This window comes from Mirounga leonina, unplaced genomic scaffold, assembly GCF_011800145.1.
Source record: "Mirounga leonina isolate KUSES-001 unplaced genomic scaffold, KU_Mleo_1.0 Mir_205, whole genome shotgun sequence".
Lineage (NCBI taxonomy): Eukaryota > Metazoa > Chordata > Mammalia > Carnivora > Phocidae > Mirounga > Mirounga leonina.
This window is the reverse complement of record NW_023270515.1, coordinates 3,156,701-3,183,584: the sequence shown is the minus strand read 5'-3', so window position 1 is coordinate 3,183,584 and position 26,884 is coordinate 3,156,701. Positions and strand designations below refer to the sequence as shown.

Genomic DNA, 26,884 nt, shown 5'->3' with positions numbered 1-26,884 from the left:
ATGGAGGGCGAGGGCGGCAGCCCGTGGGCCCTGGGTCTGCTGCGCACCTTCGACGCGGGCGAGTTCGCGGGCTGGGAGAAGGTCGGCTCGGGCGGCTTCGGGCAGGTGTACAAGGTGCGCCATGTCCACTGGAAGACGTGGCTCGCCATCAAGTGCTCGCCCAGCCTGCACGTCGACGACAGGTCAGCCGCCCGGGCGGGGGCGCTGGGGCGGGCGACGCGGCCGGGATCCGGGGGCCTGGGATTCCGGGGGTTCTCGTCCCCACCTGGGTCGTCTCCGGGGCACGCGGAGGGACAACCGAGCGCCCGGCGGTGGCCGCGCCGCTTGCCGGGCCCGAGGGACGCGGAGGCCAGGGTGGCGAGCTACCCACCGGTCTCACTGAGCGCTCCGGGTCCCCGACTGCGGCTCCTGCGGGGGACTTCGAGGGGCCGCGTTTGGTGGAAACGTTGCGAGGCGCCCAGTGGTGTTACCTGGCCTCGCGTGAAGGCTCGGATTTTCTGGGCTTTGGACGCGCGCGCCTCGGAGGCGCGTCCGGCCCGCCGGGGACCCGCCTGGGCGCTGCGGTCTGCGCCCGGCTTAGAAAAATTGCCGTGTGGGGAGCTGGGCTTTGTGAGTTAGTTAGACTCCGTTCGACTTACTTAGTAATTCACGTTGGAGCACAAATTGGTGTAAGACGGTAATTACTTCGGTCGGAAGTATTGGTCTGGCTTGGCCAGGCTTCCTCGGCGCTACGGGGCTCGGGCTTGGCCTTGGGGTCCGGCCGGCGCCCCAGCGGGTCGTGTTCCGCCCAGCGCCTCCTCGCCACACACTCTAGTTTTAGCTGACTTTATTTCGACACGCAGCCTCTGGGGAGGGGTCTTTACATTGACCTGCTTTGTGGTCGAGCTAGAGCGCCCTCCCTCCTGCACGCCAACCCCCACCCCCAGCTCCAGCCCCAAAGCCAACACAGAACCTGCCTGTCCCGGCCTAACAGGGGTGCTCAAGTTAATGACGATTGGAAAGGACGCAAAGCCGCCCCTTAAACTCAGTCGCTGGATTGTGATCTACACATCATTTGGGGGGTGGGAGTGGGAGAGGGGGGTGTCGAGAAGCAGCTCTTTTTTTTTTGATTCCACCTTTTACATTTGCGTTTTAGGAGTTTATAGGTAAGCTTCGGTTGAGCACATTTAAATGATCATTTGGTGAAAGTTTGCATTCTGCCTGGAAGTTGTGTTGAATTCTGTGTGGAGATCTCCCTTACAGAGTCAGTCCCGGACACAGACTAAAGAAAGCAACTCCCTTTAAACCGCACACGGCCCCTGCTGTCTCAAACACCTGGTTTTTAATCCTTGGCTGACGGAGTGTTGGCGCCTCCAAACCGGTGGGATGGTGGCGATGCCCTTCTCAGGGGCGGGCTGAGTCCCCAGGCCTAGGATGGGAGGATTGCTGTGCTTCTGCTGCGGCCGCATGCAGTAGAAAATCGGCCCCGTGTGCTTGCCGCCTCGTATTTTCATCCCGGCCTGAGAGATGACACAGTGCAGCTCTTGGAGGCTCCTTGCTGTAAGCCTCAAACCCAGCGTTTTGTGGAAACCTCCGTAGAGTGGTGACAAGTGCCATAAAAATAGCACCAAGAGGGGCGCCTGGGTGGCTCAGTTGGTTAAGCGACTGCCTTCGGCTCAGGTCATGATCCTGGAGTCCCAGGATCGAGTCCCGCATCGGGCTCCCTGCTCGGCAGGGAGTCTGCTTCTCCCTCTGACCCGCTTCCCTCTCGTGCTCTCTGTCTCTCATTCTCTCTCTCTCAAATAAATAAATAAAATCTTTAAAAAAAAAAAAAATAGCACCAACAAAGGTGAAGTGCTGTGCACCACCCCCCCACCCCACCCCCCGCAGCTGCTGCAGATCCTGGGAACTTCTCTGGCCGGGAGGGGCGCTGTGGTTATTTTGACAAAATCCAAACCGCTTTGAATACCAGCTAGTGGTTAGATCCCGAAAGGCAAGACCCTAGCGGCCTTTTTGGGCTCTTGGGGACATGTGTCGGATGGAGTCTTCTGGTCAAAGTGAGCTTTATTCATCAGCAACGTTTTTCACGCCACTTCTTGTGTTGGAAGAGCCAAGTAGGCAAGCTCGTCCCCGGGCTGTCGCATCAGCCTGCATCCACAGACTCTGTGATTTCCAGCCACCAGGCCCTTGTTTCTTGGGTGGCCCAGATGGAGGTAGGGTTTCTCCACTCGGAGGCGGATCACTGAGGATATCGCATAGCCTGGGTGAAAAGTGTTTTGTCCTTTAACTGGAAGCCTTTCCTGCCCTGCCCAAACCAGGCAGGTGGTGGCATGTCCCGGGCGGCCAGGCCGAGGTCAGCATCGCCCAACAGGAAGAGATTCACCTCTTGCACTTTGCCGGCCCGGTAGGGCAGGCTGGAGTTCTGCATTTGCAGCGGTGGCTGATTTCTCTGCTCTTGGTGGGGCCAGTTCCCCCCGGTTAAGGACTGACGTATTCAGCTCGGGGTTCTGGAAGGAATGTGTCGGCACCTCTGGTTGCACTGCAGGCCTGCAGAGTTCCGTCTAGACCTCCAAATGGTGGTTTTGCTACCTGTCCTGCCACATTTTGGCAGGTCGACCCCGACGGTGCTCTTTTGACGAGCTGCCTCCCGTCCCCACCCCGCTATTTGCAAGATGTTCCCTGAAGTGGGGAATAGGATTTTCGTGGGGTTCTGGGAGCAGCCCCCACCCCCGCTGCGGCCCTGGCCCCAGCCTTTATGCCCCGTCTTTGGCCAGATCCCCAGGACCCGCCCCAGGCCCCTCAGAGCTGCAGGCCACCCTCGGGCCTGTGAGTATGTGCAGGGGAGGTCAGGGACTGCACCCTCGAGGATCCCTGGGGGCAGGGGCCAGGGAAGCACCTGCCAGAGGAGCTTCCAAGGGGATCTTCAGGGATTTCACAAGTGATACCGTATCGATCTGTGTTTCCCACTCCCTATGGGCATGTCCGGTGGCTTTGGGGAGATGTGTGACCTCCCTGGCGAACCCTGGTGAGGGGGTCATGAGGGCCAGGGTGGAGTCTAGGGATGGGCATGTTACCACTGCAGCAAGCACAGTGACCCCACAGGCCCCATTCCTCCAGCCTCCGCCCCTCCCTTGGGCTAAGACAAAGCCCTGAATAACAGAGCGCGTGGCCCCGGCAGCGACGCCATTGGCACCAGCTAGTCCGGACGAGCCCGAGCAAACCCCAGGTTTGCAGCTACAGAGCTGACAATCTGACAAGCCCGTTTCTTGTCGGTTTTAAAAATAGCAGTGTGGGAACCCTCGGAGGCTCCCTGGGAGCATACTCGGGTGGGTGCGAGGTGAGAAGGCCTAGCCCAGAGGCACCAGCTAACACATGATTAAACCACCCATTTTCCCTGCCGTCTTTCCCAAAGCTGGTTCCCGGTCCCCCCTCTCAGGAGCTCTTTGTTCCTGGCCCCCTTTCACCACACCCGACCCTTTCTCTCCCCCTGCAGTGTACTGCCCCTCACCACCACCATTTCATCCCATTCTTTCCCCTTTTCCACGGCAAATGCTCCAGAGAGGGAAGCCTTGGTGTCCCTCACCATCGGCCTGTCTTTGGAATTTCTGACTGAGAGTGAGGCTAGCCCGTGGCTTCTTAGAAAGTATCTTTAGTATCTTTAAGAGATGGTCTGTCTAATGCTATTTCTGCTATTTTCCCCTGCCGCGATGCTCTCGCTGGGAGGGAGAGAATACCCATCGGCCAGCCCTAAGTGAGCAACAAATTGAATTAACGTAAGTGCTATTGAAAAAGAATATTGTACAGATTGAACCCCGCCTTGGTCCTGTTAATGCTCAGATATTTTCCATCTGGGACCAAGAGAGGAGGTCCTGGCGTGGGGGGGAGGTGCTTTGTCCATTCCTCCTGGGAAGCAGAATTTAAAAAGCCTTCCCCAAAGGCTGAAGAAAAGGAGCCCCTTTTGAAACAATCCCAGGAGAGAAATGTGACGCCCGTCCTGCCGAATTGTGCCTGATTTTAGATACTCTGTTCGCGCATCACAATTCGCAGGGTGCTTTAACTAAGACTGAGGTCAGTGGATTCAGGTGCCTCAAGCTTGACTCCTAACAGCGAAGAAAGGGATTTGATGGTGCAGACCGTGACCCGCGAGCCATGGCCTAGGTGGAGGCTGGAGTTCCGTGCGCTGGGGGCTTCCGGGAGCTCTGGATCTGTAGTTTCTTCTCTGTTGTCTACCTAAACCAGAAACACAGCTTGGAGGGAAAGTATATTTAAACTAAATAATTGCTGTTGACAACAAAACAATTGGTGGTTTCTTTCTGTGTGAGGAGCACTCAGTCCTGTCTGGTGGCTCCCTGAGAGGGCTCATTCCAAGCTCATTGAATTGCAGATGCCGCCCAGGTTATCTGCCTGGGCTGGGGGGGGCGGGTAGCTTCCCTAAGCCCATGGCTCCTGCTGGGGTGTAGGTGGGGGGCGGGGTCCCTGGGGCAATTAAAGAAAAGCTGAGAGGTTGGGGTCATTTGGATTTGGGCTGGGTGCTCACTAGATAGTGAACGGGTTGCAAAATTTTTGTACCAGCCCTTCTGAACAAAACCAATGCTAGCGCTTAGGGGGCCCCGTTCAACCCCACTCTCCAGGCCTGTGTGAGGCATCTCCTCTCTGTGTCCCCTCAAACCTCCACGAGAAGGTTTGTCCTGCAACCCCCCTTCCTTGCCCCAGGGAGGTGTGGTGATGGGTAGGGTCCTCTCTGCTTGAAGGCATGCTGATGGTGTCGTCCGAAGACCGTTTTCCAGGCTAGCTGGTTTTCCTGGATGAAATGTCCTTGCATGTGTGGTCAGTTGCGCAAAGCCTGCCTGGCATTCTTCCGGAAAGGGCACGGGGCTCTTAGAACACTCAAGCTGTGATCGGCATTTGGGAGCAAACCAGCACCGGGGGCCCTTTCTGAGTTTTTGAACTAAGGTACGTGCGGTGGGTCTCTGTTGGGGGGTAAAGGGCCTAGGGATCAGGGGGAGCCGCGCACCTGCTGAACTCGGCTGGTGGGGAAGCAGGCGTGAGTGATGTGCTGCCAGCTGGCTGTTAAGTCGCTAATGAGCTCAACAATCAGAAGTCACCCTGGTTTTAGGTATTACACCCTTTGGGCAAATGGAAGAAAACACTTTATTTGCAGAGTAGCTCAGAGCTTCCAGTAAATGAGAAATTCCACCTTGATGTAATTGACTTTGTTCTCAGAATCCGCACGGGTTATCAGTCAGGCTTGGGTGGAGGGCTCATCTCTGGGTGTCTCCCTCGGGAAGATGACCCTCCCTCGTCACTGTCCAGCCGGTAACACCCAAGCCTGTGCGCCAGGAGGGGAGCCTCCCACCGCTCTCCTGCTGCAGGTGGGTCTCTGTGCATCCCCCGGGGTGGGGGGGCAGGGCGGGCAGGACACAGGCCCGTGCCACAAGGATGCGGTGCCCCATAGACACACACCTGGAGGGGAGGGCGGCAAGCCAGCCACTTTAAAAGAAAATAAAAGGAATAGGAACAGACAAGTTCTAACACTGATTCTTAACCAACTAGGAAACAGAAGTGGCTGCTGATTATTACGTCCACTTGCTGCTTGGGCGCGAGTGCTGTTAGAAGTGGTAGTTAGTGGGAGTAGTGAGTGTTAGAAGGTAGTTGTCCTGGTTTAGTGCAGATAACTAGGTCTTCCGAGGAGGAGGACAGGGGAGATGGGCCCAGGGGTATCATTTTTCTGTCTTTAAATGACCGGCGTTTTCCCGACGCTTGATGATGCTGGCACCCAGCCGCTCCCTCTCTTAGATGCCCGCAGACCCAGGGCACGGGGTTAGGGTCTGCCTCTGTGTGGGTGGGGCCGGCTGACCTGCCCCCCCCCCCCCCCCCCGCCCCGGGCGCCAGAACCTGTGGCTTCAGAGTTTCCACCGGAGGGAGGGAGCGGCTCTGCAGCCCCGCGCAGGGACCCCCCCCCTCCCCACGCAGCATTGCACTTTTGTGGGCATTTGGCTTTCCACTGATTGGCCATTTAGCCAGAGTGCTAAGAAAGCAAGCCATGCTGAACTCAGTTTTGTTTTATAGTAATGGCATCTTCATTCCTGATACGTGTTTCACTGGTTCCTAAGGCCACTGGGATTCTTTGCTCCTTGAGTGTGTTCGAAACCAAATTCTCCACTTTCTCCGGGGTGCTCCCCGAGCATAGATGAGAAGCCACCCACTGACTCCCGGCAGAGATCCAGGGCGTCCTTGCTAACTCTCTCCTCCACACCCATCAATCGTCCAGTCTCATTGATTCTCCAAAACATGCCCTGTGTTGTGTCTGCCCCGTTCTCTCTCTCTCTCAGGCAGAGCTTGGGTGCTACTGTCTTTGACGAACAGGGTAACCCGGGGCTCCTCCTTGCCAGCCGGCACTCCTCCCTGGGAAATGTTTTCTAGGTGTATGGGATGCCTGGCAGCATGTAGTCTCAGAGAGGAGGTCAGTCAGAAATGAACTCATTTGGTTGGTACAGTGTTGGGACTCTCCCTCAGGCTAGCACATGAGAGCAGGTGCAGGTGTGGGGAGGGTGGGCAGGAGCCGGTGCATCCAGGCTCTGGAAGATCCCCTGCGGCGGGTTCTGGGCTGCTTGTGCTGGAACCTGCATTTTGGGGAGTCCCTGAGGCCACCCCAGCCTGCGGCATGCAAGGCAGTGTGCAGATGCTGGACCTGCTCAGTTCCCAACTGCAGTAGGGTGCATCTGCGTGTGGTTCTGGACCTTTCCTTTAGGAGTTTATTAGAAAGCATGTTCCCCAGCACGCACCTGGGACCTACTCTCCAGGAAAAACAGATTAGCTTTTTTTTATTGGATAAATTTGACATTGTGTAAATTTAAGGTGAATCCTGTGTAATGTTGATACCTTTATATAATGCAATATGGTTGCCCTTGGAACGATATTTGTCATGTTACATACTTACTGTGTGGAATAAACTATGTTTATTCAACTGTATGTGGCTATTTTCGCACTCGTGACAGGTTTGTACCCTTAAACGCCATCAGTCTTATCCCCCCACCCTCTTTCTCCTGGTCACCACCATTTTAATCTTTTTCAGATTCCACATATAAGTGATATCACATAGTACTTTCTCCATCTGGCTTACTTCACTGAACATAAGGTGCTCAAGGTCCATCTCTGTTGTTGCAAATGCCAGGATATCCTCCTTTCTCATGGCTGAGTAATTGTCCATTGTGTGTGAACCACACCTTTTTTTATCCATTTATCCGTTGATGGGCATTTGGGTTGTTTCCATATCTTGGCTATTGTGAATAATGCTGTGATAAACGTGGGTGTGCAGATCTCTTGTGGAAATCCTGTTTTCATTGCCTTCGGGGATCCTCCCAGATGCAGAACCGCTGCATTGTGTGACAGTTCTACTTGAACTGTTTTGACGAACATTCAGTTTGTTTTCCACAGTGGTTGAAGGCATTTACATTCCCACCAAGAGCGTTTCAGGATTTCCCTTTCCTCCACATCCTCACCAGCACCTGTTTCACGTGCGTTCTTGATGCCAGCAGTTCTGACAGGTGTGAGGTGATAGCTCATTGTGGTTTTGGTTTTCATTTCCCTGATGGTTAGCGATATTCAGTATCTTTTCATGGGCCTGTTGGTCATTATGATGTCCTCTTTGGACAGATGTCTGTTTGGTTCTTCTGCCCATTTTTATTTTTTTAAGATGTTATTTATTTGCGAGAGAGAGAATGGGAGACAGAGAGCGTGAGAGGGGGGAGGGTCAGAGGGAGAAGCAGACTCCTTGCTGAGCAGGGAGCCCGATGCGGGACTCGATCCCGGGACTCCAGGATCATGACCTGAGCCGAAGGCAGTTGCTTAACCAACTGAGCCACCCAGGCGCCCCTCTTCTGCCCATTTTTAAATCAGATTTTTTTCTTTAATTAAGTTGTGTTTATTATCTATTTCGGATATTAACCTCTTATCCATATATGTGGTTTGCAAAATTTTTCTCCCATTTTGTTCCTTGTTTCAAAAGCAGAAGCTTTTGAGTTGGATGTAGTCCCATTTTGCTGATTTTTGCTTTTGCTTGTGTTTTGGTATCATGTCCAAAAGATCATTGCCAGGACAGATATTAATGAGCTTCTTCCAATGTTTTCTTCTAATTTTATTGTGGCAGGTCTTATTTTTAGGATTTTGATCCATGTTGAGTTAATTTTTGTGAGTGGTGTGAAATAGGGGTACAACATCATTATTCTGCATGTGTTCTTCCAGTTTTCTGAGCACCCTGTGTCAAGAAGATTATCTTGTCCTTATTGGGTGTTTGTGGCTCCCTTATTAAATATTAGTTGACCATAGAAACAGAGTAAAATTAAAATAAAGGCTGGGAGTACTTACGCAGGAAATTCCAGACTATAGTGGTTTATTTTAAATTTGGCCGAGATGCGCTTAGCTTGGTCTATACTGGGGGTTCTCAGACTTGGCATTGTTCTCATTAGGGCTGGATAACTCTTTGCCTTGGGAGCTCTCTTATGCATTGTGGGATGTCGAGCAGCATCTCCAGCCTCTACCCACTGGATACCAGTGGCAGGCCTGAGCTGTGACGCCCAAAATGTCCCAGACTTTGCTCAGTGTCCCTGGGGGCAAAGCTGTCCGTACGTGAGCATCACTGATCAATACTCAGGGATCCTCTCCCCAAGGCACCCATGTACAGCTTCTTGGCAGATGCCCACATGAGACCCCCGACCGCAGTGGTTGGATGTGTGGGCCGAGGGGTTGAGATCCTCCTGCAGCACCCGGTGGCCAAATGGGAGCGGGGCCTGGGCGTCTTCATCTCAGCCAGCTTTCTGGGTGCGTTCGACCTTGTCCCGTTTTGACAACTACTGATCTAGATGGCACATGATCAAGCCCCGTCCTCCTGTGATTCAGCCCTTTTACCTGCATGCACTCTGGGACTTTTGCCCCATAACGCTAACACAGACCGGGATACGGGGACTCCAACCTGTGAGTCCCTGGCCTCACCAGACAAGACCTTAGACCGGGGGCTGGCACACTCTGTGGAGGGCTCAGGAGCAAACGTTTGGAGCTCTGCAGCCCATCGACTCCATGCCACAGCAGCTGGTCTCCATCTCGAGCAGGAAAACAGGCACAGCCGTGTGGCGTGAACGGGTGAGACTGTCTTCCCGTCAGAACCAAGGGCAGGCTGTGCATAGTGCTTGGGGGTCTCTGAAAAGGTTGGACATAGAACTGCCCCATGACCCAGCCGTCCTGCCCAAAGGGTTGAAAACAGGGACGCGAACAGGTATTTGTACCCCAGCGTGTCCAGACATACAGCTTCATTCGTCTGATGACTGGGTACATAAAGTGTGACGTGGTCCTACGACGGAATAGTATTCAGCCACGAGAAGAAATGAGGTTTGGACACACGCTACAACACGGCTGAACCATGAGCACATCATGCTGAGATGCTGAGTGGAAGAAGGCGAGACACTGGGTACTGCACTTCTGTGAGATGCGTAGACAAGTTCGTACAGGCAGGAGGTAGCCTGGGGTGAGCGGGGCCGGGAGGACGGGGCTCCTGCTGAATGGACCCAGAGTTCTTGTTGGGCCGATGAACAAGGTGTGGGCGTAGAGCGTGGGATGGGGCACAGGCCTGTGAGTTTACTTGATGCCTTCGAATTGTACACTTACGCATGGTTAAAATAAAAACCCTGTTAGGTGTATTTTACTACAACTTGTACAACAGTTTTAGAAAAAGTTGGCTTCCCCGGCTGACATGCCTCTGACATAAGTGTAGGGCTGGATTCAGGGACACTGGGCCAGGTGGAGTGTTGGCTTCACAAAGGAGGTGACGAGGGGTCTTCGGACGGTGCTTTGTCTCACGGGAGCCTCTCTTCCCTCGTCCCAGGAGAAGGGATTGCCAGCATCAGCCGCCTCGCTCGGTGACCCCAGCACACAGTGGCTCAGTGCTGCTCCTGGGCTTTCCAAAGAGAATTAGCATTTCCTCCTCCTCATGCACAGTCACCCACAGAGCACAGAAGCGTCTGGATAGCCGTAGGACTGATGACCTCGGGAGGCCCCGAATGGGATCATGCGACGTGCATGTGGGTCATTTTCTCCACCCATGGAGCTGGTGGCCTCTGGGCCGTGGTGCTATGTGTCAGTGGCTGGGTGAGGACCACGCACGTCTCACGTCTTCCAACTTTTTCAGGGAGCGCGGGGAGCTTCTGGAAGAAGCCAAGAAGATGGAGATGGCCAAGTTCCGCTACATCCTGCCCGTATACGGCATATGCCAGGAGCCTGTGGGCCTGGTCATGGAGTACATGGAGACGGGCTCGCTGGAGAAGCTGCTGGCCTCCGAGCCACTGCCGTGGGATCTGCGCTTCCGCATCATCCACGAGACGGCCGTGGGCATGAACTTCCTGCACTGCATGACCCCGCCTCTCCTCCACCTGGACCTCAAGCCCGCAAACATCTTGCTGGACGCCCACTACCACGTCAAGGTAGGACTCGCCCGGCACCGTGTGCGGGGCCCAGGCGGCCGAGGCGATACAGGGTGGAGAGGGCATGGTGCTTGGGGGAAGGCACTTGAAGCAAAGGCCTCTGTCAGCATAAGGACTCCAGCGACTCCCAGTCTTGTCGTGGTCACCGTAAGCCCCACAGAATGTGTAGCTGGGAAATGGACCCTTATGCACCTGCTAGATCCTGGAGCAGGAGTCTAAATTCTGGGCACTCTGGAAAAAAGAGCTTACGGGGTTGCAGATTCGGGTCTTACTGGATGTCTATTGAAATCCGGTTAGGAGTCAGACTGTGGGTGGGCTGTGGGTAGACTGTCTCCATGGGACCCCGGGCTCTGTGGTGACGGCTGCATCCCTTTCGGTGGTCTCAGGGATGGTGGTGGTGGGAGATGCGAGTGTTCCAAAATGGAGGCTCCACGAAAGAGGCTCCGAAGGGGGCTCATTCTGTCCTCATCATGCGAGGCCTCTGAGGTCTGGTTTTGTTCTTCTTTTTGGATAAGTTTATAAACCACAGAAAGGCATGAGGGATAACAGAGCTAAAAACCAGGTACCAGCCACCTGGAATCACAGTTAATAACGTTGTCAGGTTTGTATTTCTTTGAATATGTCTCTCCTTTGGAGTGCCTTTGTGTCCCGGGTCCTGTGGTGGACACCAGGGCGGGACACGTGTCATGGGTTTTCTCCCTGTGGTGATGCACGCCCGCTCCGGAGGCCCGGGGCCGTGTGCTGGCCTATGGGATGCACCTGCCGCCGCGCTTTCCCTGCACCTGGCCCGAGAGTGAATGAGAAGAATCCCAGAGCAGTGGCCTGAATCCCTTCCTCTTCCCTGTGGGAACCGGTCAGGGAAGGGACTCACCTGTTCAGACACTTAGCTCTTCCTGGCTGGTCACATGGCACTTTCAGGGTCCCCTCCTTTGCTGGCCCGAGGGCCAGGAGGGACTGGAGTTCAGTCTGGCCCTGCCCCCCGGACTCTGTCTGGAAGGAGGGGTGGGACCAGGTGGCAGGCACCTGCAGGCAGCTCCCCGGGCCCCAACTTTGCCGCAGGCCCGGCCAACCCGAGGCCGACGGGGAGACCACTTTCCACTGCGAACTGTCCCTTGAATGGATGTCGCCCAGAGATCAGATTGCAGCGGGCAGATGGAAATGCTCTCCTGCTAACAGATGGTCTGGTGTGAATGGGTGCCATGGAGGCTCCCAGGCTTTGCTGGAGCCCTGTTTCCTTCTGGCTGGCATGCTGGCTTCCCGTGTGGACCTTCTGCCCCTGCTGACATTACAGGGTTGTTTCAAGGAGTGTGCGGTCCCCTGGGCACCCAGGGAAGCGTGCAGCTTCTGAGCTCGGGCTTGGACACACACAGGACTAAGGAGCAGTGGCAGACCGTGTGGTGTGCCAGAGGTCCCGCCCCCGACAAGGTGCCCTGGGTGGTGGCCTGCTTCCTGCTAAAGCTGCGGCGCGGGGGGTCACACCAGAGGCCAGGGTGGCCCGGCCATCGGTCACCCATCTGCGGGGACAGTGGGTTCTGTGCCGTGCGGGAGATACGCACAGACCGAGCGTGCGGCACAGGGGTGTCACGAGGGTGGAACAGGTATGGGGCCGAGGTGCCCCGCAGGCTGCCTGCGGGGTGCGGGGAGGGGTTATTCGCAGAACTCCAGCTGAGGGTGGGGGTGCCACGGGGCCGGGGTGCTGGGTCTTCAGAGAGGATCAGGCTTTGCTGCTGGCAGGAGGTGGGGGCACAGGCAGAAAGGTCATAGAAAATTGTAGGCTTCTTAGCGGGAGGGAAAGCAGGAGGCTAAGTTAGATTAGGGGAGGGGGTGCTGAAGGGCGGAAGTGGGGGTCTCCCAGGAGGCCACACCAGGTGTGCAGTGCTGTCACCTGGTGGGTGGGGTCACTGTCTGTGTTGCAAGGGTCAGAGGGGACGAAGTGCTGACAGCTCAGTGCCTGGCCTGCGGACGTGCTTGCTGAGGGCAATGCTCTTGGTACCATTGGGGTTGGTGGCCAGATGGTCATTGTTTGCTCCCCGGGGATGCTGACCTTCGTCCAGGGAGGCCTCCAGTGCTGGGTCCGCAGTAGACACCTGATACTTGCTCTTCCCTGCGTGACACGCTGGGGGCTTGCTTTCCTGGTAGGTCATCCTGCTTTGGCTCTGAGCTTCCTCCGTTTGAACACTTTTTTCTCCCTCTCCTGTGTGCACGCTGGCTTGGCAGCCTGGCGCTGATGGCCGTTTTAGTAAACGTGTGAAGTTTTCTGGAAGAACCCAGTGCCAGTGGGTCCCAAGGAGCCTGGGGCGACGGGCGGAGCAGAAGCCAGGCCCTGTCTCCGCTGGTGGGACGCGCAGTGACCCTGGGGCTTCCCCAGCGCCCAGAAAGGCCCCCAGGGAGGGGGGCCTGCTCTTCTGTGACCACCGCTCAGCCGCCAACAGACAGATGACATGTTTCCATCACACATTTCCTGACTCAGAAATACGGCGCGGAGGGCAGTGTTTGAGCTGCCATGTTGACTGGAAGCTCTGTATTGATTGATTGGCCCCCGGATTTCGGGGCAGTTTGCAGTCTGCGATTATCTGGAGTGATGAGACTTGAATCTGGGATCTTGAAATGAGATCATAAGTTGTCAGCCTCCCCCCTCCCCTTTGGGCCCCTCAAGACTGCCTTTCTGTACCCAGCAAGGATGATTGGAGCTCAACCAACTACCTACCTTGCAAAATGCATTAAAGAGACTTAATATTAAATTAATATTTGATGTTAGTATTAACTAAGTGAAATACCAAGGGAGCAAGCCCATTTCAAGTTGAAAACGAAATAGTTTAGTTTATTGTTTTGTTTTGTTTTTTTAAATAGGCTCCACATCCAACGTGGGGCTTGAACTCATGACCGAGATCAAGAGTCACATGCTGCACCCACTCAGCCAGCCAAGTGCCCCCTGAAATGGTCTAGTTTAAAATCTCAGGCTCCTTCAGGTCCAGTTTGCCCAGACCAGACCATATCCAGAGGGACCCTGAGGGTCCTGTTCCCCTGTGGTCCGACAGGCCTTTCTCTCTAAGCCAGCACAGCCCTGACCAGCCCCTTCCTTGGTCTCGTCCGGCTGGGCCCAGAAGGTGAAGGGCCCATGTCCTGGGGGCACCTGTGAGCACTGAGCAGTACTGAGGCGGGCACTGAATGTGAAAATGTGTTCGCAAATTATGGGGCGTTTGCTGTATACACGATAGACGCTGGGATGGCCTGGGCCCTGGTGTCGAGGATCAGGGCAGTCAGGCAGGCCCTGGGCAGGACAGGCGGGAAAGGGCCCCACCCGGTGGGGAGGGGGTGGGGCGCGGAGGTCAGCAGCCGCCAGAGAATTCGGATTTCTGATTTGCATTTTGATGCCATAGCTTTTACATGGAATTTATGCTTATTTTCTTACACCAAGGACGTTTTGAGGTGGCTGGCTGTACCTGCAAACAACTCGAAAGGCCTTGAGCCGGCCGGGGGCGGGTGGGGGGGCACGGGGTGAGGCCCCTATAACCCAGTCGGTCTCCACTTACGAATTTAAAAGGTTGAAGCGGCTGAGAGTTTGAACTGAAACATTGGCACTCGTCCACTTGGAGAGGCACAATGCCCGGCTCTTTCGGCCCTGAGCTGCTTTGTGGATCTGCCAGGCAAGGCGGTGGGCGGGGAGTTTCTTGAAGACCCACACGGCAGGCAGCGAGCAGCCAGGGGCCCAGGAACCGCCAGGCTGCACATGGAGAGCCCGGCCCCGTCCTGCCCCCGTTCTGTCCCATCCACTCTCCACAGGTGTGGTCAGGGAGCCCTTGCAGGACCGGGGGACCGGGCGTAAATTCTCCCTGTGTTCAGCGGTGCTGACTCCAGGCTGTGGGCTCCCCTCGAGGGCACGGCGAGCCCAGAAGTCAGGCCCGACTCAGCCCCATTCCCTATCCCTCCATCCATGCGTTTGAGGAGGGGCCCTGGAGTTCATTAGAAGGCTTCACAATAATTCATAAGCCTTGGAAGAGACTTTAAAGGGGCAGTTTTCCATGTGGGTCCCGAGTCCCTTTGTGCCAGTGAGTGTGACCTAAGCCCACACACAGCGCTTCAGCTGCCGTCCAAGTTTCCTGATTTACACAAGAGGGGGGAGCTGTGGGGAGATGGTGACGCCCCCCTCACTGTGGGGTCCCGTGAGCTTCCTGAGCTTTCCGGACACCTTGGCCCAAAGGAGAGGAGGAGACAGAGGTGTGGGGGGGCCTCTATAGCTGGGGTCCGGGGCTCCTTCAGGTGGGTGGGCCTCGCACAAGGAGGAGATGTGCGTCACACCTTTTATGTGGATGCCTTGTGTTGGGTGAAGGAGCCAGCAGGTGTCCGTTGATGACACGCCATTCCAGGTGGAGGCATGCCCCCTCGAGGTTGCATGGTGTGTGTTTTGTTTGCTTTAAGGGGCATCTGAAGGCATATTTCCCTTTAAAGAGCGTGCTGCCACCTGCCCACCTCCCCAGCGGGGCTGTGGCCTAACCAGTGGCCTCAGCAGCGGGCCTTGCTTGTCACATGTCATCTGAAAACCTGAAAACTCGAAGGACTGCTTTTCTCCTGTAGGCCGATTTGGGCTGTCCCCAGTGGCAGGCGTTAAGATTGTAATCTTCTTGAGTTCTGTCTCCCAGTGAATTCCTTCCTTAAAGCGTAATCTTTCCCCTGCCCGTCAGGCTCCCCCTGGCCGGGACTCGGTTCTTCCGAAGCCGGCTCTGCCTTCCTGTCTTCCCCGGAGGAGCACAAGGCTGGCCCTCCGGTGCGGGTTCCCGAACGCACCTACACGGCCTCGCTGGGACGGGGCCATGCGACACTGCAGAGGGGAGGGGTTGATAAAGCCCCCAGACAGCAGCCCTCGGTGCCTCCCCCTGCGCGGCCCCAGCAAAGCTTGCTGAGCCCTGTCTCATTGCTGTGTTGCAGATTTCCGATTTTGGGCTGGCCAAGTGCAACGGGCTGTCCCACTCCCATGACCTCAGCATGGATGGCCTGTTCGGCACCATCGCCTACCTCCCTCCGGAGCGCATCCGGGAGAAGAGCCGGCTCTTCGACACCAAGCACGATGTGTACAGGTATGTGACAGGTGTGCGTGCGGCCCAGCCGGGACTCTGCACCTTGATTCTTCGTGCCCCAAGTGCCAGCTTTCCTAGGGGCTGCTCGGTGTGGTGAGATACAAGGTTCAGTCCAAATGAAAGGGTTCGGGGTTTTTAGCTGGTAGGTCCAGGCTGCCCCAGGTGTGCGAGACCGCCGTCCCCTGCCGGCCGGGTTGGTGCCAGTTAGAGACAGTTATGGAACCAGACCAGTGGCTCCTGCACTGTGAAAGCTCCGGGGTTTCCATAAAGTGGGGTTTTTATAGCTCGTCCGCCGCACTCAGTGCTCTGTGTCTCCATGTGCATGGATTTGGATGCCTAAGCCGGGCCCCTCTGGCCCAGCAGCTTATGCTCCTGATGTCACTTACCTTTGACAGAGGAGTGCAGACTCGCCGGGGGCTGTCCACAAACTAGCGTCCGTGGGATTTAGGTACTCGAGAATAATCCCCACGTCACTGGAGCCGTCCTTTTTCCAGTTGCAAAGGTCTTACCCAGACCTGTTGGAGGAGAAAAGAGGGAGGGAGGGAGGGTGCACCTAAGCCCCTCATTGTGGCTCTTGGCTTACGCATGGTGACTGTGACCCTGAGCCCCAGAGCACGAAGCTTCGCCTTTGTGACATCGCCCATGCCCGGAGTGCTGGCAGCCGGTTGGACAGTCAGCCTTGTGCGTGTGCTGTGGGCTCTGAGCTGTCCATCCACTGTCAGTGGTAGCGGGCGGCGGGGGGTGGGGGCAGTCCCAGCTTGTAGAATTTGGGGAGAATAAGGTTCTGTGTTTGTTTTGGAGTTGAGAGTTTCAGCTTTTGAACTTGCAGCCTTCAGTTACTTTTCCATGGAGAATTCTTGGCATCTCTATCAATAGCCACTCTCAGCTCAGTGCAGCATGCTGGTGCGGTGTTTGGGCTCCTGGTTTTGTTTTGTTTTTAAAAAATGTATTAGACTGTGCTTTTTTGGGAGGGTATATTCAGAGTAATTTTATACACTATATAGATAGATAGAGAGAGAGAGAGAGAAAGTGTATGTATAATTTCTACCAACCAAGAAAGGGCCCCCGGAAGGTCAGCCGGCCCGACTCTTGTGTTCTCTGCCCAGCCTTGTGTGACACCTCAGCGAGCAAGCTCCTCGCACCGCCCAGAGCCGGCGTCAGCGTCTTGCGCCCTGTGCCTGCCGGAACTTGGGGGCAATTAAGCAGACACAGGCCCTTCTGCCCATGAGCCGACAGTCCAGCCACAGAGCGGCGTTCCTTTCCCTTTGCCCCCACCCCGCCCCGCGCGGTTTGAGCTGGCACGAGGCTGCGTGGCAGGGTCGTGTCTGTTGGGTGGCATCTGAGCTGCCACCCTGCTCCGCGGGGAGAGTGCCTGTGTACCAAGCCCGTGAAAAACATCTTGGTGTCCTCTCTCCCTCCCTCTCCCACTCCCTTGCTTTTGAAGACTCCGGAGTGGTTTCCTTCCAGCCTGCTGCCGTGTGGGTGGGCCTCTGGCTCACAGCTACTGACCTGGCTGATTTTCCTTCCAGCTTTGCCATTGTGATCTGGGGTGTGCTCACACAGAAGAAACCGTTTGCAGGTGAGTGGCCTTGTCCTTGGGGGCAGTGTGTCCGTCTGTCCTGGGACAGTGCGGTGTGCCGTGCGTGGTCCCGTCTCTGAGCTGTGCCTGCAGTCGCCTTCCTGCAGGGATGGGGGGCTTGCTCTGGGCCGTGAAGCCGGCGGGACCCTCCTGGGGGGGCCGTGGAGTTGCTGCTCCATCCCGCCCAGCACGTCCTCACAGAGCCACGGCCCACACGGCAGGCCTCTCTGTCCGGAGACGAGCAGTCCTGCAGCATAATTCACGGACAAGGAAAGGCTGCTGTCTGAACGGGTCTGTTCAGTGCGTTTCTTTTTTTAGGTGCCTGGTGATTCTTCCGTGTGTGTGTGTGTGTGTGTGTGTGATGTAATATACGTGACATAAAACTTACCCTTTTATCCATTTGAAGTGTCTAATTCGGGGGCATCAAGTGCATTTGCTGGTGTATAGTCACCCCCACTGCGTACTCCCAGAACATTCCCACCCCCCCCGAAGGAAACCCCCTGCCCATGCAGCAGCCCCTCCCCAGCCCCTGACGACTGCCTAGCTGCTTTCTGTCTCTCTGGATTTGCCAGCTGTGGATACTTCCAGCCAAGTCTTTCTTTTTTAATTTAAAATGATAAAATACATATAAAATGTACCATCTTATCTGCCTTTAAGTGTACGGTTTTGTGGTATGAGGCACATTCACCCTGCTGGGCAGCCAGTCTCCAGGATGGCTGGGTGGGTTTGGCACCGATGTGTCCCCAGCGCCCCCCTCGAGGGCTGCGACGTCTCGTCCCCCTTCAGGCGACCGCTGTTCCGATGTCTGTCCTCAAAGTGCTAATACCTTGACGTGTTATAGAAACCAAGGACTTTTTACCCTCATCGTTTTCCTCTACGGGCATATGTGGGTCACTCATGCTGTTTTGCAGTTTGACCAGAAAGATCTGAAAATTCAGAGCAGAGTCCGTGTGTGGCCCCAGGTCTGGGAGTCCCGTCCTACCTAGTGTGCGTGTGCGTGCCTCTTGTCTGCCTCCCTGACTCCTCCGCCTCCGTGGAGGCCGTGGTCTGAGATTGTCTGACAGACATGATGCCCAAGGCCAGGCGCATGACATGAACGTCCAGAGCCAAGGCCTGAGTGTTTTATCGCTTGGGACGTAGGGGAGTTCGAGGTACGGGAGTAAACGGTGTTTCTTGAACCTTTTCCATCTGTTTGGCAGCAGAAAGTCTTCCAGGCGTTTACTTCACTTTCATTTTACTCAGAGGGCCTGCTAGGCTTTAGAAGCGTGTGTTAGAGAAATAATGTGTAGCTGCCCGAGACAGCTGTTGAACAAGATTTAACGGGAAGGCGGCATGGAGCGGCGGAGGAGGATCCTGGCAGGTGGCGGTGGGGACTTGGGGCCAGTCTTCCACACCTGCTGACATGGGTCTGCTGCCACGGCAGAGCTCCCGTGCTGTGGACGAACTGGGAACTGCAGGGGGGTGGGGGGCGCTGGGAACAGGAAGCTCGGGGTCCAACCTGATGGACATTGTGGTTTTAGGCTGAGCAGAGAAAAAAGTCTGGCTCACTGAGGGTCACCTTGGGCCCCTTGGTCTGTGCCCAAGGTTATGATGATAGTAGTGAGTCCATCGTGCTCATGAAGGTCGCAGAGGGGGACAGGTGGGGCCCCACATTATGAACTGCAGGGGAAAAGGCCCCCGTTTACGCACCCCAGACCTGAGCACGCTTTGAGGAGGCCCGGCGTCCTGGCCAGCATCGCTGTGGCCAGCTCCCTGCACAGGCCCCCCAACCCCGCTGGGGCCTGCGCCTTGGTGTAGAAATCAGAGTTTGGGAAGAGTTCTGCGTCATCACAGGGAGATTTGGGTTCACTTGGAGGCTGGACCACATGACTTCATGATTTATAAGTGTTGCCTCCCTTTGGCACGCACGGGCCACTTTGGAACATGTCTCATCAGTTTTCTTCTTTGAACCCCGCTTTCCTTTGAGTTGGATGCCCAGAAAGATCTGTCCTGTGATACAGCACCCTGGTTCCATTTGGTATATCGTAGGGAGTTTCTAAAACCTGGAAAAGGGAGCACAGACATGCCCTGGAAGATCCAGGATTAGAGAGTGCTCCGTGCTTTGCCAAGGAAGTGGAGTGGTCTCCCGAGTGACGTTTGGGGATGGCGTTGGTGACACACCGCCCTCCTCCGGAAGGTGAAACGGCCTCCAGGCCCGCGGAGCTGCCCTGACTTGCGTGCTTCTCCCTGGCAGATGAGAAGAACATCCTGCACATCATGGTGAAAGTGGTCAAGGGCCACCGCCCAGAGCTGCCGCCCATGTGCCGAGCCCGGCCGCGAGCCTGCGGGACCCTCCTGCGCCTCATGCAGCGGTGCTGGCACGGGGACCCACGCGAAAGGCCCACCTTCCAGGGTGAGTGCGCGGGGCCCCCTGGGACCTGCCGCTTGACTGCTGTGCTGGTGACACGGGAGAGAGTAGATGGGCAGGAGTGGGACGGAGAGCAGACCCAGGTGCACGGACAGGCTGCCCACTGGCCCGGGGCCTGCCGGCGCCTGGGGCTGGGGCGGGGCGGCTGGCACGCGGGGCACAGTCGCAGCCTGCTGCCCAGAGTGTCCCATGCTTGCTGCTGCGAGTTCAGATACGGCGGTGCATCTTTAGGGGACTGATGGGACCACTCCCTTGAGGCTTTCTTTGCGTTTCTCTTGGGGTCTTGTGCCCCTGGAATGGATGTATCCTCGTGGTAGGAAAGCGATTCTGATGAAGTTAGGATTAGTCATTACATTGAAAACACACTGGGGAGACTATAGGGGCCTCACCTGCCAGGAGCCGGCCACCCCACCACTGTGGGCACATGCGCTGGCGGCGAAACCAGGACGCCGTGGGTCCTCCTTGGAGTCGGGCAGACCCTGCTAGCGGTGGCTGACAGGAGGCCCCGGAGTGGCCTGTGACGTCCGCTGGGCCAGCGGCCTGGGAAGCCGCGGTGCCGGCCAGCCCCCTGGGGTGCGGCGCCCCAGCTGCTGCCTCTTCGGTCCCCGCCCGAGGTCGCATGTTTACGTAGTGAATGTGGAAGTCATTGTCCGAGTGACGTGCCCTGTTTTGTTGTCACCCCCAAAAGAAATTACTTGTGAAACCGAGGACCTGTGTGAGAAGCCTGATGGTGACGTGAAGGAGACGGCACAGGATCTGGACGCGAAGCAGCCCCTGGAGCCCAAGAGCCCGGTAACAGCCACCTCTTGGACATCATTTCTCGGGGGTCACTCTCCTTTCTGCAGGCTCCCCTGCCAGCCCGGACCGGCCCCTCGGGTCATCTGGCACACGGAGCCCTGTCCCAGGCCAGTTGGCCTCGTGCTCGGGAGCCAGCCCTGGGGTCCCACATGCAGGAGCAGGAGGGCAGGTCGCATGGCCGGCCTGGCAACCCTGGGTGCCTTTCCTGCCCAACTGCATGCCGTCTCCACCTCCGGTCTGTGGTTCAGAATGGACAGTGTGGGCCCACACTTGACTTTGGAGGGCCAGTGGTCGGATGCTCTTTGAGCCAGGGGAACCGATGGCTCTCGTGGGAGGGGGTCTGGGCTCTGCTAATCTGGCTATCTCTGCTCCCCTGACTTGGACATCTGGCCACTTTGTAACTGCCGCTCATAAATGGTTTGCTCTAGGAGAACCACATAGTTCCGTGAGGTACGATGACTAACCCCAAAGGCTAGGGCTCAGTAGGCCCCGGGGGTGGCGAGGCCGCGGCAGACTCATAACGGGAAGCCTGACGTGTTATCTGATACTGGGTGATGTATCCCAGGCCATCCGTGCAAGGCCGTGAGATAAGTACGCGTTCAAGGCATGCCCGCTGTCTGAACATAAAGGGGCATGTGTGTGAGCAAAGGTGCCTGGGGGAGGCGACCTGGCCACTGATAAGGAAGAGCAAGGCGCCCAGTTCGAGGGTGTGACTGCACCGAGCCACCAGGTCAGAGCAGATCTGCAGTTCCCAAGGACACGGAGGACTGGGGACAAGTGGGCTTGAATTGGGGCGAGTCCACAGCCGCCCTCGGGCTTAATCCCTCACTGGAAATCTGCCTTTCTGGAAGCCCAGTAGGGACATCCTCGAAAAGGCCCTGTCGGTGCATACAGATTGGATTGGCCCTGTTGTCGCGTTAGCTGGGCCCGCCCCTTGCACTTGCCCCCATGCCCCAGCCCCTGTCCCGTATCCTTCCTTTCTTACCAATGCTGGCCTGCCGGGGTGGACACGGCCCAGCGCTCAGGCTTCACACGCTCCCAGCGCCGTCATGTCCCACCCCGCTCGACGGGCTTCCCGTGTCTCTCCAGTCCGTCTTTGCTCACAGTGTGTCTGTGCCCGGTGGACTCTGGGCTCCCTGCTGCTGTGCATGTCGCGAGGGGCCGAGCACCCTGTGTGGCTGCCCGGGGACCCAGTGCCCCCTCGCCCTCCTCCTGCACAGCCTGTGTCCTGGGTGAGGCTCATCCACCCCCCCTCTGCTTGGTTTGCAGAAGCCCGTGTGCACGCCTCTCAAGCGAGCATCCGCGCCAACCTTCGACAGCGACTACAGCCTCTCTGAGCTCCTGTCCCAGCTGGACTCCGGCACCTCTCAGACCCTCGACGGCCCGGAGGAGCTCAGCCGCAGCTGCTCTGAATCCAGGCTGCCGTCGACCAGCAGTGGCAAGAGGCTCTCGGGGGTGTCCTCTGTCGACTCTGCCTTCTCCTCCAGAGGGTCACTGTCCTTGTCATTTGAGCGGGAGCCTTCAACGGGCGGTAAGCGAGGACCCCATGTCCTGGGAAGTGACGTGCTTAATGATGGGGCTGGGGGCAGGCAGTGTGTGTAGGAGTCCGTGTGCAGCTAACAGGACCGGGCACCCAGCTTCTGGACCCAGTCCTTCATTTCTGTATCCGGGAACTAATTGGTCTGGGGCGTCAGCGCATAGCTAGCTCACTGAGCACACATCCAGAGAGACGTGCTGGCTGAGTGGCTCTGTGGGGTGTCACTTCAGAGTAAGGGGAACGGGCCATGCCCCCCGCGGCTGTGCAGGAGGTCTAACCTGTGCCAACCCCAGGTGCCAACCTCTGACCTCAGGTTTGCAAAACCCTGGGTTCTGTCAAGTGATTCCAGCAGGTGAATCAAACCCCACACTTTTGAGATCTCTCTCGTAGAGGCCAGCCCTGTACCCTCTTTTTCTGAAACCCCTTTACTTTCTTATTTGTGAGCTCCCCATTTATTTTAGCCATGCATTATAATGGGTGAGTTGTCCCTAGAGGTTTTAACATATTGGTCCCGTCATCTACCCTCTGTTGGGATGGGGTTCTTCTCAGGTGATCTTACATTTTTATGTTAATTTTGATGGGTTTTCCTTCAGAAGGGGGTTTTCCTGCCCCTGGCCCAAATGCTGGTCCCTGGGCACAGGGCTGGTGCTTGCTGGAGCTCCCTTGCAGCCCTCCCTCCTTCCCCCCGCTCCCACCCTGGGAGGGTAAGATGCGGTCCTGTCCTGCGCTCAGGGTGCTGCAGCCCCACAAGGCAAATACGGATGTCCACGCTCAGGGCGGTGGTGGCATAGGGGTGGCCGAGTGCCCGAGGGCCGTGGACAGAGTGTGGACCCCAGCAGGAGGGGAAGTTTGTTTTTCCCGGGGGATCAGGGAATTCTTCCTGGAAGGGAGGGCTTTTCCTGCATGGTGTGAACCTCGTGGGATTTTTAGAGTGGAATATTTGGGGCAAAAGAGGGCATTCTGGGTTGAGGAAATGTCTTACAAAGACAGCTCGCTGGGCAGGGCCCAGCTGGACAGCTTGACTGGGTGATGAGACTGAACAGGAAAGAGATTCCCCATCTCTGGGGGAGAAGTATGTCGTAGAACTCTCTCTGGGTCTGATACTCTCAGAGGATCAGTTCCTGGCTCCTCTCCAAAGCCCGTGTAAACACACGAACCCAGACTGGGCGGACTGGGTGGGTTGGATTTTCTTGAATTCCATTCTGTACCCCCCACCCCCAAGCAAGTCCCCTGGAGGGAGTTTCACGGAGGGAGGGGTTCTTGCTCCACGCAGATCAGAACCCAGACACTGTAGTAGGGCTAACCTTTCCATCATGAATAACGGTCCTTCTGAAACGGGAGAATTCAGTCCTTTGAGGATTGTTTTAGGAAACCTTCACGATGTCTCCAGAACAAGAGGCTGCATTTGGAGGCCGGGGCGGGGAGCAGCCAGTGGCCCGGGAAGGGCGCCCCTGGCCTGGGGACTGGGGGCGCCCGCCTGGCCTTTGCGTCTCTTTCCCGTTTCTCTTCTTGATGAAGGACCGTCGGCAATCACTGCCGTTTCTGAGCACACACGGCTGAGGTTTTCATCCTGATCTGATGACGACCCTACAGGACAGTAGGATGACTTTCCCTTTGCCCGAGGTCTCCCCGGTACATCTGAAACCCAATAACACGGCACAGATGGCTCTTGAGTGATTTCAGGCACATGGCGACCCAGAGGCCGCGGGGGAGGTGTGGGCCACGTCGGGGCTCCAGCCAGGCCCTGGGAGTGGCCCGCGGCCTGAGCCTCGCATCCCTCTCCCCACAGATCTCGGCACGACAGACGTCCAGAAGAAGAAGCTCGTGGATGCCGTCGTGAACGGCGACACCAGCAGACTGATGAAGATCCTGCAGCCCCAGGACGTCGACCTGGTGCTGGACGGGGGCGCCAGCCTGCTGCACCTGGCCGTGGAAGCCGGGCAGGAGGAGTGCGTCAAGTGGCTTCTCCTCAACAACGCCAACCCCAACCTGACCAACGGGAAGGGCTCCACCCCCCTCCACGTGGCCGTGGAGAAGAGGGTGCGGGGTGTCGTGGAGCTCTTGCTGGCTCGGAAGATCAGCGTCAACGCCACGGACGAGGACCAGTGGACGGCCCTGCACTTCGCGGCCCAGAACGGGGACGAGTGCAGCACTCGGCTGCTGTTGGAGAAGAACGCCTCCATCCACGAGGTGGACTGCGAGGGCCGCACGCCCATGCACGTGGCCTGCCAGCATGGCCAGGAGAGCATCGTGCGCATCCTGCTGCGCAGAGGCGTCGCCGTGAGTCTGCAGGGGAAGGACGCCTGGGTTCCGCTGCACTATGCCGCCTGGCAGGGCCACCTGCCCATCGTCAAGCTGCTGGCCAAGCAGCCCGGGGTGAGCGTGAACGCGCAGACGCTGGACGGGAGGACGCCGCTGCACCTGGCCGCCCAGCGAGGGCACTACCGCGTGGCCCGCATCCTCATCGACCTGCGCTCCGATGTCAACATGTGCAACCTGCTGTCTCAGACGCCCCTGCACGTCGCTGCGGAGACGGGCCACACGAGCACTGCTAGGCTGCTCCTCCACCGGGGTGCCAGCAAGGAGGCAGTGACGGCAGAGGGCTGCACCGCCCTGCACCTGGCTTCCCGGAACGGGCACCTGGCCACCGTCAAGCTGCTGGTGGAGGAGAAGGCGGACGTGCTGGCCCGGGGGCCCCGCAGCCAGACGGCGCTGCACCTGGCCGCCGCTGGCGGGCACTCGGAGGTCGTGGAGGAGTTGGTCAGCGCTGACGTGCTCAACCTGTCTGACGAGCAGGGGCTCAGCGCACTGCACCTGGCCGCCCAGGGCAGGCATGCCAAGACGGTGGAGACGCTGCTGAAACACGGGGCGCTGGTCAACCTGCAGAGCCTCAAGTTCCAGGGCGGCCACGGCCCCGCTGCCACACTCCTCCGGCGAAGCAAGACCTAGCCTGCTGCGCCCGAGACTGGGGCCCCCGTGGGCTTCCTGTCCCATTGCTGTGTTCCACTGTGGGGACAGAAGGATGCTGTGCCGGCCGGTGCCGCTCGCCTTGTCTGTGGCCTGGCGGAACATTGACCGAGCGGGCCAGCGAGAGGCAGGTGGCTGCTGACTCCGGGTTCACATGCGGCGTCTGCTCGGGCGTGTCACCCTCCGAAGGCAGTTGGTTAGAACGCGCTCGGCTGTCGACCCATTCACCGATCGGCACGCCCGCCGTCAGACGGACGATGGGTCGGAATCATTTCGTTGTGCTCCTTGCTCCTCGCGTGGGCCCCTGGGTGCTCGAGCCGTGGCTAGGAGTGAGTGCGAGCTGTCTTGAGCCGAGCCACCTGTGATGGCCTGGAGCGCAGCAGTCTGGGGAAGCAGGGGCGGGAGGAGCTGTGTCTTTTATCTTCCTACCCAGCGGTAGGCAAAAGAGCCTGTTTCAGAAAGTTTTAGTGGAATTCTTGTTTTGTAGAATATCTTTAATAGACGAATATGGTATTAACTGTTGCTTTAAACTTGTTAAAAACGTTCACGTCCTTGGGTTGTCTGGTCTGTGAAGAACTGAATATAAAGTAATAAGGTTGGTTTTTAAAAGCAAGCCAACAGTCATCCGACCTGCTCTTTTATGTCCAAATTTGGCAGTCCTTGTGGGTGGCCACCACGTACCCTGACGGTGCAATTTGCTCTTGCGCATTGCTGGTCGCCTCCAGTGTTCTTTGAGCTCTAGAGCGCCATTTTGGTTTCGGACTGCCATCAGTGTTACCAGCTAGATGGGCCACCTTGCTTGGTGGTTTTCTTCCAGCTCTGAAGTTGGTGAGGTGGTGGTTTGGACGGAGTGCTACCGTCTTGGGGCCTCGCGGGTTGTCTGAGCCACGGACAAACGCCTACACCGCGTGGGAGCCTTGGCTTTTAGGGCATAACTCCCGGGGGCGGCTCCAGGACACAGCGGTGCACTCTTGGATGCGAAAGACTGGTTTCTAGCCCCATGCCTTCCTTGGCTCGTGTCCCGCGTGGCAGCCCCCGAATGCTGTTCTTTGAGTAGGTTCGCTGCGGGACGCGGCCGTGTGCTCAGACGTGCCCTGTGGCCTGGTGTACAATACAGAGATTGATGTTAATGTACCGTGTATGTTAATATGAATCTGTGCACAGGATACTTCTTTTCTATGACAGGAAATATCCACTCTGCTTAGAACTGGCTATGTTTTAATACGCCTTGCTCTTTCACGACATTGAGCTACGGTTGTAGATAGGATGTGTGGAAGACACATCGTTCTGTCTGATGTCAATAAAATGAAGCAGTCTTCTACTTTTTTGGTGTCGCTGAGACTACTTCTTCTTCTAAAAGAGCGTAAATAATTTGATTTCTGAAAACCAGAGATTTGAGGCAGTCGTGTGCTTGGAGATGCCCTTCTAGAAGGGTACTCTGGGTGCCCTGAATTAACCTGTGATGGGAGGGGACAAAGGAAGGGGGAGGGTGGCTCCAGACTTCCTGCCTCCTTAGCTAGGCCCTTCCCCATGTGTGAACCAGCAGAGACATGATCTAACCTTAGTAGAGGAAGCTCCTCACACCAATGTTTTGATGTCTTTTTAAGCGTTTACAATTCTTATTTTTGTTAAACTTAATTTTGAAATAGTTTCAAGTTATAGGAAAGTTAGAACACATAGAACTCTGGTGTATCTGTTACCCAGAGTCCCCTGTTCATTTACATTTACCTCATTAGCTTGATCATTCTCTTTTCTTTCTCACCCACCCGTTCACCTACCCATGCACCTATTTATCCATCCACCCACCCATCCACCCACCCACGTATGCATCCACCCATCCATTCACCTGCCCATTTACCCATCCATCCATCCATCCATCCACCCGCCCATCCATCCATCCATTGACTTGCCCATCCATCCATCTGTTCACCTTCCCATTTACCCATCCATCCATCCATCCATCCATCCATTGACTTGCCCCTCCATCTGTTCACCTGCCCATTTACCCATCCATCCATCCATTGACTTGCGCACGCATCCATCCATCCATCCATCCATCCATGCATCCAT

At 56.7% G+C, this 26,884-nt stretch overlaps 1 protein-coding gene across 1 annotated transcript; it reads left to right on the top strand.

Moving 5' to 3' along the window:
• On the top strand, window positions 1-25,169 carry RIPK4 (receptor interacting serine/threonine kinase 4). The gene is made up of 8 exons (XM_035028847.1): window positions 1-182; window positions 10,160-10,451; window positions 15,378-15,526; window positions 17,056-17,105; window positions 19,339-19,497; window positions 20,201-20,304; window positions 21,583-21,841; window positions 23,637-25,169. Exons 1-8 carry the CDS (start codon window positions 1-3, stop codon window positions 24,794-24,796), a joined length of 2,355 nt encoding a protein of 784 aa, XP_034884738.1. The 3' UTR covers window positions 24,797-25,169.
• Window positions 25,170-26,884: the final 1,715 nt, after the last annotated feature.